Here is a 19783-nt window from a genome sequence, read left to right on the forward strand (position 1 = left end):
GGCGACTTTAATATTGCCACACAGCCTGATGATCCCGCTTTCAATAATCACGGGAACGAAACGTGCAGCCCACTCTGAACTAGTAACGGGCGAGAAGACTCCAACGCTCACCAGCGTATATCGAGTTCTTCGTCCGCCTTAGTGCGCAGCGCGTAGGGCACTTTGCGAGCCTTGAGAAAAAGCAGCGATGCATCTTCCCGCACTTGTAGCCTAACGGGTGGTTCGTTGATGAACCACAGGCCCGGCTCGAATAACTCCGAAAGTTCCGCGAGTAATCCTCGGATGTTGAAGTTGTCTTTCGGGCATACAGGAACATAAGGTTCACCTGGATAAATGTTAACGTTCTAGATGGGCACTTCCTCCGAATGAAACGCCTGGATGAGATCCCACCCACACAAATTCGGACCTGGACACCCCAGGACGATCAGTGAACATGCTTTGGTCTGACCTTGGAAGGAAACTTGAACTTCCAGTCGCCCTCGCAAATTGTTTTCCCAAGAAGGAGGAAAGCTGTAGTGACGTCTCGTGCAACTTTGGCCAGTTGTCCCGATGTTTGATATGGGTGGGCCACGTAAAGATCGACACTGGGGCCCCAGTGTCCAGTTCAGGCACGTATCCAAGGGAGGGGGGGGGGGGGGGGGCATGCCCCCCCCCCCCCCGCCCCCGAAATATTTTATATTGCTGGGGCCTTCTCTCCCCCCTCTCCCTTGTACAGCATTTTGTCATGGGCGGCGCCCCCCCCCCCCCCCCCTCGAATCAAAATCCTGGCTACGTGCCTGGTCCAGTTGCACTGCGGCAGACTATGGAAAGTCGCCATGCGTTCACGATTCTCTTCCGTAGCCGTCGTGGATCCTTCGCTCGTCGCCACTGAAGTAATGTAGGCCGAAATATAAAATGAACGGCCGATTTATTGGTGTGCCGCTATGTCTGGAGTTCGTGTCCATAGTCCATGAAACGAAAGTGCGTGACCCTACCTACATGCCGGATCCGCGTGCCGACGGGTCACTGAATCACGTGGTTTTGGACGTTGCGCCTTCGTCATAACACGGAGAAAAGAAAGCTCGCTTACCATCCGACGTAGCTCACTAGTTGTATATTGGCAGAGGGCTCTGATGATACGGACGGCATAAATAAGCTTGTAAGAACACAGTGGGTAAGAATTTTGTCTCGCTAAAGTCAACAACGCCAACCCAACGTTTCAAAAAATCCGCCGAGGGTGCCGTGGCTTATTTGACTTACGGATTGGCTCTGAAGTCTCGTCTTCATTTGGATTTTGAATGCTCGCAAACCAGGTTTATAGATTACAATATTTATACTTATTTAATATACACATGTCTATATTATTAGGACATTTATATCTGTTCTTCATTTACGTGCAGTCATTGTTTGGACTGATTTTGGACGCGGTAGTGGCGCTACTTTTAGTCCAATGAGATAGCTAAAGATAGCAACATTGTATCGAATAGCGGCAAAAGGGAAAGTTTTGGCGCCGAAATTACCGAAACTAGCTGTCAGCATTTTCCGCAACTCGTTGTCAGCGCTCGTAAGTTCATTAGTGAGCACGTAACGTGCCGCGTATCAGTATCTCCTCCTTGTCTGTCCTCCTCAAAGACTCGGCGAGTTCTGCGGCCAAGATGTGGATCCAGGTGCGAACGATGGACGGCGCCAAGTCCTCGCGGATCGACGGGCTGTCCAAGCTCACAAAGATCGAGGAGCTTCGACTTCGCGTTCGGGACGATTTTGAAGTGGACACTCCGCTGCAGAGGCTCTTCTACAGGGGAAAACAGGTGAAGGCTTTCTCTACGGCACTTTGAGATTAGCTCGGTTGCGCGAGGAGGTCATGTCGGCACCTCTCGCTATTCGGCAGGCTGTTTCCTTTGTTGTTGGTTTTAATTTTTTCAGGCTTCACCCCCTTTTAGGGGTGTCGGTGTCTGTGCGTGTTAACACAAAGAGCAAGCTCGCTTAATAATCTGGCCCCGTATGGAGTTCGCACTCGCGCTGTATGTTGCACATTAGAGAACCCGGGCTAGCACGGCACCCGCCAGACGGGTTGTCATCGTCTGTGGCTTTTAAAGGCTCATTGCTGCATATTACGCAACTGGGAGCTGTTCAAGTGATCACTCAAAATGTGACATGGACATGGAAGCGGATAATAGAAATGACATGAAATATGAAAACTGAGAGGGACACGTCAGTAAATGGTAGAGATAGTATATATTGCGCTTCTTAGCTCATGGTGCGGCTTTGTGTGCCGGTGAGCAGGGAAAAATACTGTGCATGTACACGTCAGGCACGTACATGTTGTGCCAACCGGGCAGATACAAAACACCGACGGCACATTGATATTTTAGACCCGTGTTGTAAAAAAAGGCTGTCTCCAGGTTCGGGTCTAAAGGCATGTGTTTCGTGCAAGTTTTAAAAGGTTAAAAAGCGCAACACCACAAGGACAATAAAGACACGAAGACGACAGGACGGGCGCTAACTCACAACTGATTTTATTAGAAACAACACTGTCACTTTTATACACAAGATCGTATGCCAAACCCACACTGCAACCAATCACCACTCTCACAAGCAACTATCTAGAAACATTACTTCTTTCTGAAGCAAAAAGAGAGAAGGCGCGCTAACGCATTTGTCATCTTTCTTTTTGATATAAAACGCCTCTATAATCTCTCTCTCGGTCTTATCTTTTGATTTCTTTAAAAATTTTGTTTCAGCCAAATGCGTTAGCGCGCCTTCTCTTGTTCGATGTGGGAAAAGGGCAAGCTTTCAACATGGAGTCAGGCACGCAAAAAGCCCTTTATTCACTTCTTCCTCTTCCCTCGTGTCGGCCAAACCGATACGAGAGGTGAATTACCTCACACATCTCCCCTACTAAGTCTCACACCAACAACCAATCACACATCTCCCCTCCTAAGTCTCACAACAAACACTCACACCTTTCTCCCTCTAAGTCACACCTGCATCGTTCATTGTTCTTGATACCTCTTTGGTGCTCGAACACATCTTCCACTTTTTGTGTGAGCGTGGCCGCCATCGGCGCAATGAGGCCCAGCCTCTGGTGAATCAGCACCGTCTTCTTGCACATTCTCGGGTACCTGTAGTTCTGATCCAGAAGCCTGACTGGGTAAGGGAATCAGGTGTGTTCTGTTTCTGCGGATAGAGTCTCCGGCGTCAGTGTCGATCCAGTATGATCTGGGTTCATTTGCACTGCTTTGGACGACTCCTTGTCGTTGCAGGTCGACTACCCACACGTCAGTTCCTTCGTCCAAGTCGACTAAGTCTCGGACGCCATGCCGGTGGTCGAAGTCTTCTTTTTGTTTTCGTCGCTGAGTCATTTCAAATTTTCTGACGTTGAGATCTGGAAGGCAGGGAACGAGGCGGCTAGACGAGACTGGGAGATTTGTTCGTAACCTCCTGCCCATCAGAAGTTCTGCCGGACTGTATCCATTTTTCAATGGACTCGTTCTATAAGCGAGTAGGGTCTTGTACGGGTCTTCTGTTTTCTTCAGAGACGACTTTATTATTTTGACCACGGCTTCTGCCATTCCATTGCTTTGAGGGTACCTTGGACTGGAAGTGATGTGGCGAAAACCATAATCCTTTGCGAATTCATCAAATTCGCGATTAGCGAACTGGGGTCCGTTGTCGGATACCACCACGTCCGGTATCCCATGCCTCGCAAAAATAGACTTGCAATGGGTGATCACAGTTCCCGATGAGAGACCACCAAGGCGGACCAGTTCTGGGTACCGTGAAAAATAGTCAGTTATGATTAGCCACCAGGCTCCGTCCCAGAAGAACAAATCCATCGCTATTCTTTCCCAGGGACGCTGTGGGAATTCTGTTTGCAGAAGAGGCATTTTGCGGTTGACACTCTGTTTGAGGCATACGTGACAGTTTTTGATGAGCCGCTCAATATCAGAGTCAATTCCAGGCCACCAAACAGAATCCCTTGCTCGTCCTTTGCATTTGTCTATCCCGAAATGACCTTCATGAAGTTGGCGAAGGACGGTGTCGCGCATTTTCTCAGGGATTATCACTCTAGAGGTACGAACTATTACGTCGTCAACGAGTGAGATGTTGTCTTTATCTTCCCAATAGGGTTTGAGCTCCTGCTCGAGATCTCTTCTTCTTGGCCACCCTGTTAGAATGAGTTGACGAAGCCGCGCGCATACTCCGTCTTTCTGTTGTTCACTGGCGACCTGCTGAACACTGTATGATGTCAGCGGCATAGAGGAGACAATGTGTTTGATGTAGCCATCGATCTCATTTTCGAGGTCGAAAGGTTCCGATTGTGAAATAGGAGACCTTGACAGAGCGTCGGCTGCCGTTAGATCCTTGCCGGGGACGTAGACGATGGCATACGTGAAACGCATGAGTCGCATGCGCATTCTTTGTAACCTTGGTGTCAAGTCATCGAGTGCTTTGGACCCAAAAAGTGAGATGAGAGGCTTGTGATCAGTTTCGAGAGTGAAGACTCTTCCTACGAGGTAGTCTCGAAACTTTTCACCGGCCCACACGAGTGATAAGCCTTCTTTTTCTATTTGTGCATATCGACGTTCGGTCTCTGTCATAAGCCTTGACGCGTAGGCAATTACCTTGAACCGCTGTCCCTCCTTCTGGCGCAAGACAGCACCTAGTCCGTATGCTGATGCGTCTGCACTTACAACGGTTTCTTTCATGAGATCGTAGATACCCAAAACTGGGTCTGAAGAAAGCATAGCTTTCCACTGGTCAAATGCAAGCTGTTGGGGTTGGTTCCACACAAATTCATGTTTTGTGCTTAACATCGATGACAGTGGTTCCAAGACCTGTGCACCATTGGGGACAAAACGTGCAAGATACGTAGCCATTCCCATGATGCGGCGTAACTCCTTTTTTGATGTGGGACTTGGCATTTGCAGAATAGCAGACAGCTTTGCTGGATCCGGACGAACCAGATTGTTCTCGATCAGGTGTCCTAAAAAGGAAATCTTCGTAACGCTGAAGAGACATTTCTCTTTGTTTAGCGTGATCCCAGCTTGAGTGAGGCGCTCCAGTACTGTTCTTAGACGACCATCGTGTTGATCTTGTGTGGACCCCCAGATTAGGACGTCGTCCATATGGCATGCAACTCCTTCCAGCCCTAAAAGAACATCGGCCATCCTCCTTTGAAAATGTTCTGGCGCCGAAGAAATTCCGAACGGCAGCCTGTTAAAACAGAACCTGCCAAAAGGTGTTATAAAGGTCGTCAGGGTTTTACTGTCCTCGCTTAAAGGTATTTGCCAAAACCCTGAGTTGGCGTCAATCTTCGAGAAAACGGTTGCTTTCTGGAGCATTCCCAAAGTGTGTTCTACAGATGGAATCGGATGCCATTCCCTCTGGACGTACTTGTTCAGTTGCGTAAAGTCAACGCAGATACGTATGGCTCCTGAGGGCTTAGGAACCACTACCATCGGTGCACACCACGCCACTGGTTCTGTCACTGGTGAAATTACTCCGAGTTGTTGCATCCTCTCCAGCTCCATCTTTGTCTTGTTGAAAAGAGGCAGGGGCACCCTGCGAGGCGATGTCAGGGCAAAGGCCGTTGCATCAGGTGCTAGCTTTATCTCGTAGTCTCCTTTCATAGTGCCGAGCCCTTCAAAAAGACAGGGAAACTCCTCCTCGGGGCAGAGGCTCCGCACCTGGCAAATCTCTGAGAGAACCTTGAGCTTTTCTATAGCTGGCCTTCCAAGAAGCGGTGTTTTGAGGCCTCGGAGGACGTAAACTTCCTCTTCGTTCGTGTAGTTTTTGAATGAGAGGTTCAGGTTTACGACGCCCAAGACGTGAAGTCGTCTTCCGTCGGGCCCCTGAAGCTGGCGCCTCGGCGGGTTTAGAGTAGGGTCTTTGAAGAGACTCCTAAAAAGGTCTTCGGGGACTACTGTTTCGTCTGCCCCGGTGTCTACCTTGAATAGTACTGGGTGGTTCTCAACCAGTATCATTAGTTCCCACTTTGAAGTTTGGGTGTTTGACGTTGTGCCGAGGAATCCTGGCTCTTGACCGTCGTTTCTTGTTTGGGTAGCTGGACCTGAGGCCGTCATCAAATGTCCCTTTGAGAAAAATCCTTCTTCTTGCTCGGTGACATTTCTGAGAGAAGACGTCGACCGACAAACTGTCATAAAGTGTCCTCTTTTTCCACAACCTCTGCACACCGCGTCTTTTGCTGGACAACTTGCCCGAGAGTGTGTTGCATGTCCGCACCAGGTGCAGGATCGTTCTGGATTTTTGGCGTCATGCTGGTGACGTTTTGACAAAGTCCTATCCCAAACGACCGCAGCCTTTTGTGGCACTGTAAATGATCTGCTAGTGCGAACCTGGTGTACTGACTCTGGGCTTTCTGTGGGACGTAGCTCTTTCTGTTGTATTCGAACTGTTTCATGTTGACGGGCGATCATGAGCGCCTTCATCAAGTCTAACGAAGAGTCCAACTGTAGCTTTTCTGAAACTTTCTTGTCCTGCAGGCCTACTACCAAGCGGTCTCTGATTAGTTCTTCTCTGAGTTCGCCGAAGTTGCACGTGTCGGCTAACGTGTGCAGGGCCGTTGAAAATTCCTCCACTGATTCACTCTCCCCTTGAGTTCGGGTGTTGAATCGTGCTCTTTCATAGATTATGTTGCGTTTTGGAAAAAAGTAGGCTTCGTAGTGGGCTAGCACGACATCGAACTTCTTGGCATTTTCTGTACTTAGCTTGAAAGTGTTGAAGATATCTTCTGCTTGAGTGCCCATCAAATAGACGAGCGTGTCAACTTGTCTTTCTTCGGCTGCATCTTGCAATCCAGAGGCTGTGCGGTACCGAAGAAAACGTTTCTTCCATGAGGGCCATTCATTAGGAGTGGCGAAGGAAAAAGGCTCAGGCGGATCTATCTGGAACGATGCCATGGCGTACCTGGTGTCCGATTTCGTACCTTGAGCTTGACCCGAGATATTGCCCGTAGCAGCTGCTTTAGCGGTCGCTTCGGCGTCTGAAGAGGAGCCGGTTGCTTCGCGAGCTGACGGGTTAAAACAGGTAGTATTCCGATCCCACTTCTGACACCATGTTCGATGTGGGAAAAGGGCAAGCTTTCAACATGGAGTCAGGCACGCGAAAAGCCCTTTATTCACTTCTTCCTCTTCCCTCGTGTCGGCCAAACCGATACGAGAGGTGAATTACCTCACAATAATTACCTCACAATAAAGACACGAAGACGACAGGACGGGCGCTAACTCACAACTGATTTTATTAGAAACAACACTGTCACTTTTATACACAAGATCGTATGCCAAACCCACACTGCAACCAATCACCACTCTCACAAGCAACTATCTAGAAACATTACTTCTTTCTGAAGCAAAAAGAGAGAAGGCGCGCTAACGCATTTGTCATCTTTCTTTTTGATATAAAACGCCTCTATAATCTCTCTCTCGGTCTTATCTTTTGATTTCTTTAAAAATTTTGTTTCAGCCAAATGCGTTAGCGCGCCTTCTCTCTTTTTGCTTCAGAAAGAAGTAATGTTTCTAGATAGTTGCTTGTGAGAGTGGTGATTGGTTGCAGTGTGGGTTTGGCATACGATCTTGTGTATAAAAGTGACAGTGTTGTTTCTAATAAAATCAGTTGTGAGTTAGCGCCCGTCCTGTCGTCTTCGTGTCTTTATTGTCCTTGTGGTGTTGCGCTTTTTAACCTTTTAAATCAGTATGAACCAACTCGCCCAAACACAAGTTTTAATTTCGTGCAAGGCTTGTCAAATTATGAGCTGCTGGAGAAAATTAGCCTTCTGCATTAAGTCCTTATTTCAAACTTTTTGTTTGCGTTCCGCCCATTGAACAGCATGCGGGGAGCACGTCAGCGCAGCTTGTACCGCTGCTTTGCAGTGTTTTTCCGCACCATAGAGGCCGTCTGCTTTCATCACTGTCACCAAGGCAACGAACGCCGAATAAATACAAGCGTGCCTGGTACCACAGCGTGAAGCCAGCAACAGCTGACACCATTTCCCGAATGCCGTCTGCTAGCCAAAGTTTAATAGTTTTGTAATGAGCAGTCGCCAGACTGTCAGCACGAAGCGCCGTGAACGCAGGTGGGGGGGTGGGTTAGCTCGCTCCCTAGTGATACAGGCGCCATCCGAAAAGTAATTCAGCGTTCGTTGCCGTGGTGACGGCAATGAAAGCAGGCGTCCTTTATGCTGGAGAAGAATAATGCTGCGCAGCAATGCGAGGTGTGTGCTGAGGCGCTTTCCGCAAGCTTTTCAATGCATGAAACGGAAACGAAAGAGCTTGATATAAGGACTTAAAGGGATGGTGAACCGAAGTTTGAATTTCAGGATTCAATGCAGGACCGGTTGGCGGGACTCTGAATATCCCTATAACACCTCTCTCAAGGCAATATCTCGAACGGACGGGCGTATTTTTGGAAAAAAAGGTCGAGATTGAACGAGGCGCATGTTGTAAACCTATCTCGTTTTGTCCTCTTTTCGCTTTGACTCCTCAAGGCTGCGAGGCGGAGATGATACAAGGCTGTTTCCTCTCCTTCTCGACTCTTCTCGGAGAAACAGGACGTCAACATACGTGTCAAATGCGCCCCCTTTTTTTTTTAGAAAAATATGGTCATCCGTTTAAGATATTGCTGTATGAGATGTTTTGGTGTTTGAAGCATCCCGTTGCACGCTTCTGCCGCCGTGCCGTGTTTTGTGAAATACAGATTTCGGCTCAGCATCCCTTTAACACAGAAGGCCAGTATTCTCCAGCACCCAGGAGTGGAACGGCTGCACCATTTGCGCCTTTTTGCGCCAGATGCATTTGTCTGCGCCATCCTGCACCATTTTGCGGAAACTGCGCCACAGCCAATACCTTGCACCATTCTGCTCCAAATCGCACAGCTGCCAAAAAAAAGTTATATTTTGTCTTGGTTTCGGTTATTATTGGCTCAATTGACAACAATGAGCGCATTTAGCTTGGTCGGTCTTGCAATTTTTTGTTCCGTTTATTTCCTGTGTATAACAAGTCGGAAGCACGGGAAAAAACTTGGGGGTCGGATTCCAAGCGCTACATCACCTGCGACTGGATTCTTATTCTTCAACCATAAACGGTTAAGCAAGTCAGCCGAGGTGAGGTTGAGTTGTGAAGCCTCGGATTGCCTGAGGCTCTGCGGCCCGGGTTCCCGAAGTCAGCCAGTTGAAAGCACATTAGCAAAAGATTCCTTTCAGTGCTTCATCATTAGAAGTTGGAACCGCATTCCTGCAAGATAAATCGTAATTTGATTGAACTGAAACGCGGTCCGATCCGAAACCCTGCCGGCCAGCAGCTCTCACGCGAGCAGTAGATCTGCTCGGCATACTTTAAATCTTGCTCCGGCTCATCGCTTCGAATCCAGCCATACCTAGGTACCTAAGGCTTTAGGTATGGCTTCAAAGTTATCGTAGACTCTGATAACTTCGTTAATCGTAGTCTACTGCTTTGATATTGAGTTGTACAATAGGATAAACTCGAAATTTGTTGCCCTGTTCCTCTGCGCAACTGCACATCCGTTGCTTACCAAGTCACGTGGTTCGCACATATAATTACTATGTCGAGCATGTGTGGGTTGTGCTATAAGCAGTGCTGGTTTGTATTTTAAGCAGCTGAAAGCCACTCAGAAAATATCAAGGACACTACCTTTGGATACATATGGTGCTTGCTTTTCGGTTCTCACTAAGGCCAAGTTTTCGCATCCGTTACACTGTTATCCCATCTACTTATTCCCTAACCACTCATGTTCATCTGTGCTGCTAAGCACAATTGAAATTGCTCCCATGCTCGTCTAAGATGCAAGCTGAAGTGCAATGAAAACTGATTTGAGCTGCACCTAGCCTGCTCCAGAATGTAGTTTTAGCTGCTCCCAACCTGCTCCAAAACAGCTGTTTCAGCTGCTCCCGTGGCTGCTCCCAAGTACATTTCATGAGTTCCACCCCTGAGCACCTCATAATTTGACGACACAAAAAGTGTTTTTTTTTTTGGCCATCCTGTGCCCTGTTTTTTTAATCTGTAACATGGGTCTAAATTATCAAACTACCAAAAACACAAGTAATTTAGTAGACATTTGTGAATGTTCACGACTCCAGAAGAAAAACAAAAAAAACCCCACAAAATTGGCTTTAGCACAGGAAACTACGGTCATTTAGAGTGACACTATTGTGTCACTCGAAATCACGAGGATCACTGGTCGGAGAAGGCGAAGGCGTTATTCAAAAAGGTTTATTAAGTGATCCCGGAATATGTTGAAATCAGTGATGGCAAGGACATCCTCAGGAAGGCAGTTCTAGGCCCTAATGGCTTTAGGTAGGGCTGAATTATTAAAGAGAAGACCCAAATGTTTCACAAACTGACATATTTTCTTGTGTTTATTTATACGTGTCTAGAGTGCAGTCAAAAAGTGTTTAGCCCAAGTCATGCTTATTCAAAGTGTGCAGGGCTTACCCTGCTACATCCAGCGACATTTAGCCCAACTGTGAGGAACTTGCTCCAACATTGCAACAAAACTTTATTTCCCTTTATGAATACTGAAAATATGGCTCGGGCTCCACTTAAGTCCGGATTGTTGTGGCAGGCTTGTGCGAATTTTGAGGACTTTTGGTTTTAGGTGCGAATAACATACTATTCTATTTGATCTCACTGTGAGTGTCAAACACTGGCAGTACTCGGAATTTTCTCAATATCCCTTATATTCCTAGTCTGCTCTTGCATGTAAGTTAGCTTTGTTGAGTATGTTTCTCACCATGCTCTTGTACTGCGGTGAAGCGGCAACCGCAAAGTAAACATGGAAATTTTTGCTTATCTTACTTTGCCGCAGTGCATCGGAGTGCTAAAGGGAAAGCATTTCCCCAGAGCGGGATGTGAAACGTGAAACATTGGGTATAATTAAAAAGCAACTTCGTGAGTGTTAATGTAACTTAGTTGCAGTAAAAATTTCTGAATTAAACCGCGGCTATTATTTATGGTAGATTGCCCTATTCCGCCGATATCTTTTTCAAATTCTGGACTTAGCGAGGGTACTTGCAAGAAAATTTATATGAACTGCTCCCTAGGTTTATTTTTATTTGAACTTCATTCTTTATTTGTCACCTTTATATATGTTTTATCCATTCAAGGTACAGTCGGTAGAATAAATGAAAACTCAATTAAATGAAGCAGTAGGGGAGCTTGAGAATAGCCTTCAAGGGGTCATGAAACGCTTTTCCAACTTTTCCTGTTTAGCCTTCCTACTCAACTCATAAATCGCGCATTCTAGTTGAGACGTTGTGTTGTGTTTGTCCCCTTCTGTGTTCCTGAGTCTCGGGTTTTATTACCATGCATCTACCAAACAGTTCAAGAAGACGAAAAGAGGGGAGACCCCTCTTGCTCGGAATCTCGTTTGTATACCCGGACAGAGATATTGTCACCCTAGACGATTAGCTCGTCGCTCAAAATTCAGACAAAAGTTGCTTTCCCCACCCCGTTCACCCTGAAGCTGACAGTGCTGGGGAAGCTACTTGCTCGTTGGGCCAGCTACACTTTTGCCACATAATCACGCTCTCTTGTGCATACCCACACGCAGAGAATAAGGTCAGGTGATGAAAGGGAGGCGACTGATTGGTCGGGCAAGCGTATAGCTTCCACCACAATGTCAGCTTAGGGGGGAAGGGAATAAGGGATGTCCGGTATCATGTGACGTGCATTTGGACCAGGTGACGCGCTTTGGGAACCGCGGATGTATCGCAGTGAAAAGGCAGAGAGCTTACGAAGGGGAGGAGGTTCGAAATAGTCCGCTGTGTTTTCAGATTTTCGCACTGAAAGTCAGGCTTTTGACTTTCTACCTTTTTTCTTTTGGCCCACTGAACGATGTGCTATTAGTAAAATCTCAATATAAAGTGATTTATACCAGCCCAAAATTCGTTTCATGGGCCCTTTAAGGACTTTGGCTGGATTGTTTTAAGAAGGCTTACCTATCGTTCTCATGCCGATCTCTGTTTTTATGAGATTCTACGTACAAAAGGTACTTGATTTGAATAATTTAATGACAAAAACTATTTTTTTGTTTTTAAATCTGGATTGAGAATTTTAGTTTTATTACAACCACCTCTAGAACTTGGACTTATACATCAATTTCTGTGCTCAAGCTTATTCTAACATTATTTTAGTGGAATATACTATTTGCTTTACATTATGTTTTGTACCTAAAATGACCATTCACAGCAGTCCGTGCTGTCCTTCATTGATCAGCATCTTGTTGCCATGCCTAGTGCTTCTATATGCAACTGAACAACTAGTTCTTTAAAGGTTAAAAGGCGCGAACAAACAGGACGAAAAAAGACACACGTACGACACGGACGTGTCGTATGTGTGTCTTTCTTCGTCCTGTTTGTTCGCATGGCGCCTGCCCGTGTCGTACGTGTGTCTTTTTTCGTCCTGTTTGTTTGCGCCTTATATCCTTTTAATCGATAGGAACCAACTAGCCCCAACCAAAGTTTTATTGCATAACTAGTTCTTTGAGCATAGTTGTAACCCGAGACTGGGGATACGGACAAGGGACAAAACACAGAACGACAGGGACGAAGTCTCAAACGCAGCTACAAACTTTATTTCACAGGACAAACATATATGTCACTCGCCACCCTCGTCCCCCTCTTTTTCCCTTCCTTTTCCCAAAACTCCACCCCTTCCCTCTTCCTTTTCCCAAGCCCCCGTACATTCCAGTCAAAAACAATTTTGATGGCGCCAACTCCAAGTTGCCGACAGATCCCGTGTCAACAGCCCACACCGCGACATCCCGAGGTCACTCCGGCTCTCCCAAACACAGTCGCAAAGACGCCGACAGAACCCCTGTCCCCCCACACACACCGTGAAACCCCGAGGTCATCCCGGTTCTCTCAAACCAGTCTTTGCAGATTCACGTGAAAAATGGTATATGCTGGGAGTACGGAAAACTCATGCCGAAACCTATCCTGCCGCGCTCGAGTTGCCACTCCAGGACAGTTAAATGCGGCATTATTAGATCATTATTAGGCAATGCCTTAAACCGATCTTGCACACACTACGTTAGTAAGGCAGTGGAGAAGCAGATGTGTGGACTGAGGAATGCTGGGTTTTCGGGTGATAGCATAATTGGACAGATAAAAAAGATAGTTTCGGGAAATAAAGGAAGTCTAGAGCCCCGGCGGGGTCGTTGGGCGGTTATCCCGTACCACCATGACATCTCACACAACTTAAAGGGGCGGTGCAACAATTTGCGAACTTTCGCTAATTAATTGCGGGAATTGATCCCGGCCACATATGAAACGAAGGACCGAAAACCATTGTTTCGTACTTGCCCTAGTTTTCATTAAAAAAAATGAAAAAAATTTATATCTCTAGGCACCCCTCAACTCAACATTGAAGCAGCACCAGCTTCGCCTGTGACGTCATTCGGAGTGGCGTTGGTTTCCGGTTGGGTTCTTCTGGCTTCCGTTTCCCCAGCGCTCGCCGGCTCGCCAGGCTCGCCGCTCTCCCGCCGATTCCCGACCAACATGGCGGCATGGGCGGACGGCCTGAGCGACGTCGAGCGCAAGATGCTTGCGACGCGGCGGGCAGTCGAAGTCGAGACACCAGGAACAATAACGATACTACGGACCACGACCAACGCACTCCGTCGAGCGAGGGAAAGACAAAACGTCCGGGTTGCTCGTGTAGCCGCCGTAGGCGCCTCGGGCGTCGACGGATGACGGCGACGGCAGGTTTTGTTGACTTGCGGTAGATGGCGCCACAAATAATTCATACCCTTTTAGCGGCAATATTAGGCTTTTGAAGCGTTTTTGCATGCCTAAACAACAAGATTTTTTAAACTTAACTTTAAATCAAGCTTAGAATTGCCTAACACTATCACTCACATAAACCACTCCGAATGACGTCACACCCCAGGTTCCATTTGCGGCCACCATGTGGCCGCAGGTTGGGAAAAAAAGCGTTTTTTATTTTACGATTACGCAGCGAAATAGAGGTATTTTGGGGTATGGTGGTACTTTTTCTCTTATGCCGAAGTAAACAATATCAAAAATACAAGTTGCACATTCGTTCAGTGTTAAAATCATTGCACCGCCCCTTTAAAGGCGTGCGCAAAGAAGTTCGGCGCCGACGTAGTTTTTGAGAGGGATTTCAGATTGGACCGGTTGACCCCATTTTTGAGAACACCCAACCAGTGTAAAAGGGCGCACAGAGAGAAGTCTACAGTATGCGCGATCGGTGTAGTGTACGAGATACCAATGAAATGTGGTGTCATTTATGTAGGTCAAACCAAAAGATGTGTGAATGACAGATTATCGGAACATAAAAGAAATGTAAAAAACAATGATACGAATTCGGAAATAGCTAAACATTTGAATGAATGTGCCGACTGCACTCCAGCCTGGGGAGACGTAAAGATTGTAGAAAAAGAAAACAACGACATGAAAAGATTAGTGAGAGAGACCATTAGAATAAAGACGTCTCCCGAATGCATCAGTCACACGTCCGTCCACTTAAGTTCGGAAGCCGAAAAATTTTTGCGGCTGACTGGTTTGAGAGAACCGGGATGACCTCGGGGTTTCACGGTGTGTGTGGGGGGACAGGGGTTCTGTCGGCGTCTTTGCGACTGTGTTTGGGAGAGCCGGAGTGACCTCGGGATGTCGCGGTGTGGGCTGTTGACACGGGATCTGTCGGCAACTTGGAGTTGGCGCCATCAAAATTGTTTTTGACTGGAATGTACGGGGGCTTGGGAAAAGGAAGAGGGAAGGGGTGGAGTTTTGGGAAAAGGAAGGGAAAAAGAGGGGGACGAGGGTGGCGAGTGACATATATGTTTGTCCTGTGAAATAAAGTTTGTAGCTGCGTTTGAGACTTCGTCCCTGTCGTTCTGTGTTTTGTCCCTTGTCCGTATCCCCAGTCTCGGGTTACAACTACGCTCAATTTACACCAGCTAGCCTGCACCCTCACCATTGCTTCATTACTAGTTCTTTGTTTGAGGAAATCAAGCGTACCGTAGCACAGAAGTGTGAAGGCAAAGTATGCATGTTTTTTAGTTGGATAGGCCAACACACGAATTTTAACATATATATTCACTGTGGTATGAATAAAAGTGAAGTGTGTGCATGTGCTTCAAAAGTACTTTTTGTAGCTCCACAATGGACTTTCTGCTGCTACAAAATGACTCGGGTCAATCACATCCAAAGGAGTTGTGCAACGATTTCAACGTTGAAAGAATTGGCATCTTCTATTTTTGACATTGTTCACCTTGTCACAAAGGACAGAAAACACACCTCCTTCCTTCAAAATGTTGCGATTCCGCCGCGTAATCGCGAGGCAAAAATTAGAATATTCCCCGACCTGCAGCCACGAGCGGCGGCCATGAGAAACACACAGCGTGACGTCAATGGGGGGTCTTGTAGAAAGATAGCAAGTTGTGCGAATTCCTGCTCGATAAAAGGTAACTTTTCTATAAATCTTGTCGAGCCAACATAAATATAAATGCGTCACAAACCTGGTATCATCGGCAAAACTTTTATTATACAGAGTTTTAGCGGCGCTATCTATCCTAGGCCCACAAAACCCTCCGCTCTATCTGCTACCGCGAACAGCCGCCAGAAGCTGAGGGGGAGGAGGACAGAGCCGGATAGTGATCGGTATGGTTGGACCCGGATGATACTTTCTTCCTTTCACCATATTCTTCGCGCTGCGCCCGCCAGCACGTGATCACGCGGTCGCAAGCGGATGAGTTCTCGCTGCTCACTGATGGCTCACGGGAACCCCGCCCCTACCCCATCGACGTCACTACGGACATGACTTGGAAGACGGTGAAGGAATTGAGAGCTGCCGAAAAGCTCAATCTTTGTCCATTTTTAAAATAAAACCTAGGGCATGTAGGCAAAAGCGGTTTTTTGCTCTTTACTTCAGAAAGGTCGAGACACTAACTCCCAAATTATATTAGCAAAGCACTGAAACTGTTGCACAGCTCCTTTAAAGGGGCCCTGCAATCATATTTAAGCGTCCACCTTTTTTGTGGTTTCCACGTCTCTTGGGGTTCGGGTAAGCCTGCGGGCATGGAGAGAGTAACTAAATATCAGTGCATCATATTTTAACCGGACGACACGGAAACCTCCTTCACCGACGGGGCCACCTGCAGTACCGAAAGCGCGCGATATGGGACGTCTCTGGTCCTGGGCTTACTACTGGTCAGAGCCGCTAAAGGCTTCTTTTTAGTCGAAATACAAAGTATAAGTGGTGTGAACCGTTTCAATTATTTATAAAAGTAGTTTTTGTTCAGTATTTTAAATCGGGAAAGAAACAAATGCAGTTTATTATAAAGTACGGAAAAAAGAAAGACCCGTTGGCATACCCACCCCCAAGCGGTGGAAAAGGCGGCGCCTACTAGAAAGGGGTGGTGGGATCAGGCACCGACACGGAAAGGTCCCGGATGTACGCGGCGGCACTGCGGTCGTATCGACTGGAGGATCCGACTGGCTCCGAGCGTTCCGAAGGCCTTCGGCGAGCAGCTTTGTCTTGCGGTTTAGCCGTTTTGTGGTATGGCAGCGCGAAGTGGATCCCGTTCTGAACTGATCTTTACCCCGTGTTTGCTGTCGTTTGTGGCCAATGAAGTGTCATGCCGAATCAGTGTTTACTTGCGAAGCAAATGCAATGAGAGCCGCTCTGGCTGCCCGCTGCATACAGCCTATCCAGAACATGCTTTAGTAGCACCCTCTCGCGCCGTCGACACGGAGTGCGGCAGTCGTGAGCGTTCGCTGAGCTCACTCCCCTCCTCTAGTTCACGGCCACTCAAGCAACCAAGGACGTCGTGAAGGAGGTTATTTGTTGCCCCTTTTTTGTAATCTTAATTTGCCTATAACTTTTAAAATAAAGTGAAATTCGAGAAAAGAAAAGCTTAATTAAGTTACTACGTTCTGTGCGCTCAGGTTCGGTGCAAATTAAAAACCAGTAAAATAAGTCTGAGTGTATTGCGACCAGGAATTGTCAGGGTTATTGTCAAAAAACGAGCCTAGTCGGGGAAAATGAGCCGGAAAGGCCATTCTGTGCCCTGAGCAAAGACTTGAGGACTGGGGGGCAGAGAAATAGGCGATAAATTCTGCTTAGAGCGAAGCGCGGGCTCTGCTCACCCGATGTAGAGTGTGCTACCCGATGGAAATAGAACAGTCCAAGCCTTGGATTGGATTGGATTGAGGGCGCGACACTAGGCTAGATCCAGCTAAGGCTACCCGATTTAGTAACAAATGGAAAAGCCGCAGACCCCAATCCAATCCAAGCCGAAAGTAACCGAAAGTGTGCATCTGGCCAAGGAGGATAGAAGGGTAGGAGAGGGCATGACGGCAGCTGCGTAGCCTCCACAAGCCACACTCCCTTGACGCCACGCCTCTTTCTCATTTTCCCCCTTACTCTCCTCACTTACCATGCCAACGTGATCACATCACATGACCGTAGCTAGCCTTCGTCTAGCTATGGGGTACTAGAATACACCACAGTCTAGCCTTCGATCTGATCAAACCTACCGGACGGAGCGCGCGCAAGCCTGCAAGGAGTCCTTGTACAATCGACCATCCATCTCACACGTGACATGTCACGTGCACCAATTACCAGAGAGATCTACGGTCACGTTGGCCACAACATCGTTTAAACTTTTTATGACTAGGCTTCATTAATATTGCAACGTGCCCTCTCCTAGTACTTCTAACCTCCTTGGCATCTGGCGGCCATGTGGCCATGCTGCCATGTTGAGCGTCGTGTTTTCATTGTTCTTCCGGAAATGGCCTCTTCACTGACGATGTCGGCGGCAAGAAAGTGCTTGCTTAATTCAGACTGAACAAACCTGCATATTTCGGAATATGCAAGTAGAATTAAGCCCGTGCAAAATTATCATCACAGTGCTTAATGCTCAACTCCTTGTGTTGTAATGGTCTTAAATATTTAAGTGCCGCTAGAGTGGTTGGGGAATCTCACCTGAAATTGTCAGGGAAAATTTGGAAAAGTGGGGGAGTTTCAAAATAATAATTTGCTAGACACCCTGAAAGTCCTTGCAGGGCCCCTTTAACTGTGTTCCGTCAGCCCCTCGCTGACACAGTTTGTATTATCATACAAGCAGGAGTGGTCCAACTACACCATTTTGCTAAATTCTCACTTGTTTGTGTCTTGCTGAACCCAAAGAAAAAAACTGCCCCAAACCATTTATCCGTGAATGAATATATTTTTGGAAGAGTTTTGTTTTCATCTGGCAACTGTGGGAACTCAGTGCGGTTTAGCCATCACAATAGACCTTTTCCGAGAAGCGTTCTGCGCACGCGCGAGCGCCTGATGCCAAGCGGCGGAAGTCGGAACGAAAAATCGAGGAAATTCGGAAGGAGGCTGTATATCAGCGAGTAGAACACGTAACTGCAGCATATATATAATTGTGTTACACAAAAAAAGAACGTCGGCGGAAAGGAAAACACAACGTTTTGGTGGACGCCATGGATGCTCCTCTTTAAAGTCGCGTTGGGCAGGCGCCGCTGCTCAGAAAACGAAGAAACTGGTAGCGTAGCTCCCATTATCGATTGGTAGCGCAGGTAGGTCACTTCCTCGATTTTTAGTTCGTGCAGCCACCGCCTGGTGCCGTCGGTATGTGGAAAAGGTCCATTCAACCAGGTTTCCAGCTCCGTGGCATTGTTTCACACCAATTTTACCATCAGGCCCCAGTGCTGCACAATTAATTAAGTTTTGAGAGCATTTCGGAGTGCGCTACTTAAAATGTACAAGTGCGATAATTATTTTTTTTCTGCATGCACTTGTTAAGAAGCGTGCAACTGCTCTGTAGAAATTTGCTAGCACATGGTTCCTTTTTCTTTAGCATGCTTGGTCAAGATTTCTTTGTTGCGAAGTGTTGCTTTTTTTTTCATGTCCAACGATCCGTATTGTTGATTGCCCTTCCCGAGGATGCAACCAGCACTTGGTTGTACGGGCTTCTGCCTTTTTGGCTGCCTCAGGCACTCCGCTGTGTGGAAGCTGTGCCAATAAACACCTTGAAACTGTGTGGAACTCGGAATATTTTTATTAAATAAGTTTTTTTGTACTAGATCGAATTCTTGGACAGCTAAATTGCAATCACGGCAGAGGGAAAGCAAAGCCATCTAGACGCTAAATGTTTACACAGGGAAAGATTGTCCGGAAGTGCCATCACAAATAAAACGTTTGTCACAAAGCATGTTGTCTTTTTGGAGGTACGAGGTCTAGAAAATGCAGATTTTCGTGTCTTGTGATACCTCGCTTTTTTATATAAAGAGTTACATTGGGAGTACCCTACATCGACTTCTCAATGGTGATAGCACGCTTACATCAATTTTGGTAACCCTTGTCCACTAGCACTAATAAAAACAAAGCGCAAATTTGACTGAGTTTGTGGCACTCTTTTACAGCCATTGAAAAGCAAATCTGAACACAGCCTTATAATGCTTCATACTTAAGGCTGGTTCAGGCACTTGGGTGTGAGCAAGTACATTATGACCACTCACAGCTAGGTTGTGTCTATGGCAACTGAGGTCCATGCAACATGTCGTAGTGGAACGCCAGAAGCCGTAATGCTATCTATCACGCACCAGTGTGAGTGACTGAACCACCTTTACAATAGACCAACACACTGTTTACAAACGAGTCCGCGTTTTCCAACTCAAGGTCTGGGCACCATACATGCACCACGCCTACAACAGCGCCACCGCAGCAGCATGAGGTCAAAGCTGCGAAAAAAAGCCGTATTGTAAGGTGCAGCATTTTTTGCTGCTTTAAAAAAG

At 47.0% G+C, this 19783-nt stretch overlaps 1 protein-coding gene across 1 annotated transcript in view; it reads left to right on the forward strand.

Annotated features, from left to right (window-relative positions):
* Window positions 1–1446: 1446 nt before the first annotated feature.
* Window positions 1447–19783, forward strand: part of LOC8027314 (E3 ubiquitin-protein ligase UHRF1) — a 101886-nt gene continuing 83549 nt past the window's right edge. The window contains exon 1 of the mRNA XM_040222278.3: window positions 1447–1787. Within this exon, the coding sequence (XP_040078212.1) occupies window positions 1635–1787 (153 nt within the window). The 5' untranslated portion in view covers window positions 1447–1634. The remainder of the gene's footprint in view (window positions 1788–19783) is intronic.

This window comes from Ixodes scapularis, unplaced genomic scaffold (assembly GCF_016920785.2).
Source record: "Ixodes scapularis isolate PalLabHiFi unplaced genomic scaffold, ASM1692078v2 PGA_scaffold3__209_contigs__length_174095766, whole genome shotgun sequence".
NCBI classification, from domain to species: Eukaryota; Metazoa; Arthropoda; class Arachnida; order Ixodida; family Ixodidae; genus Ixodes; species Ixodes scapularis.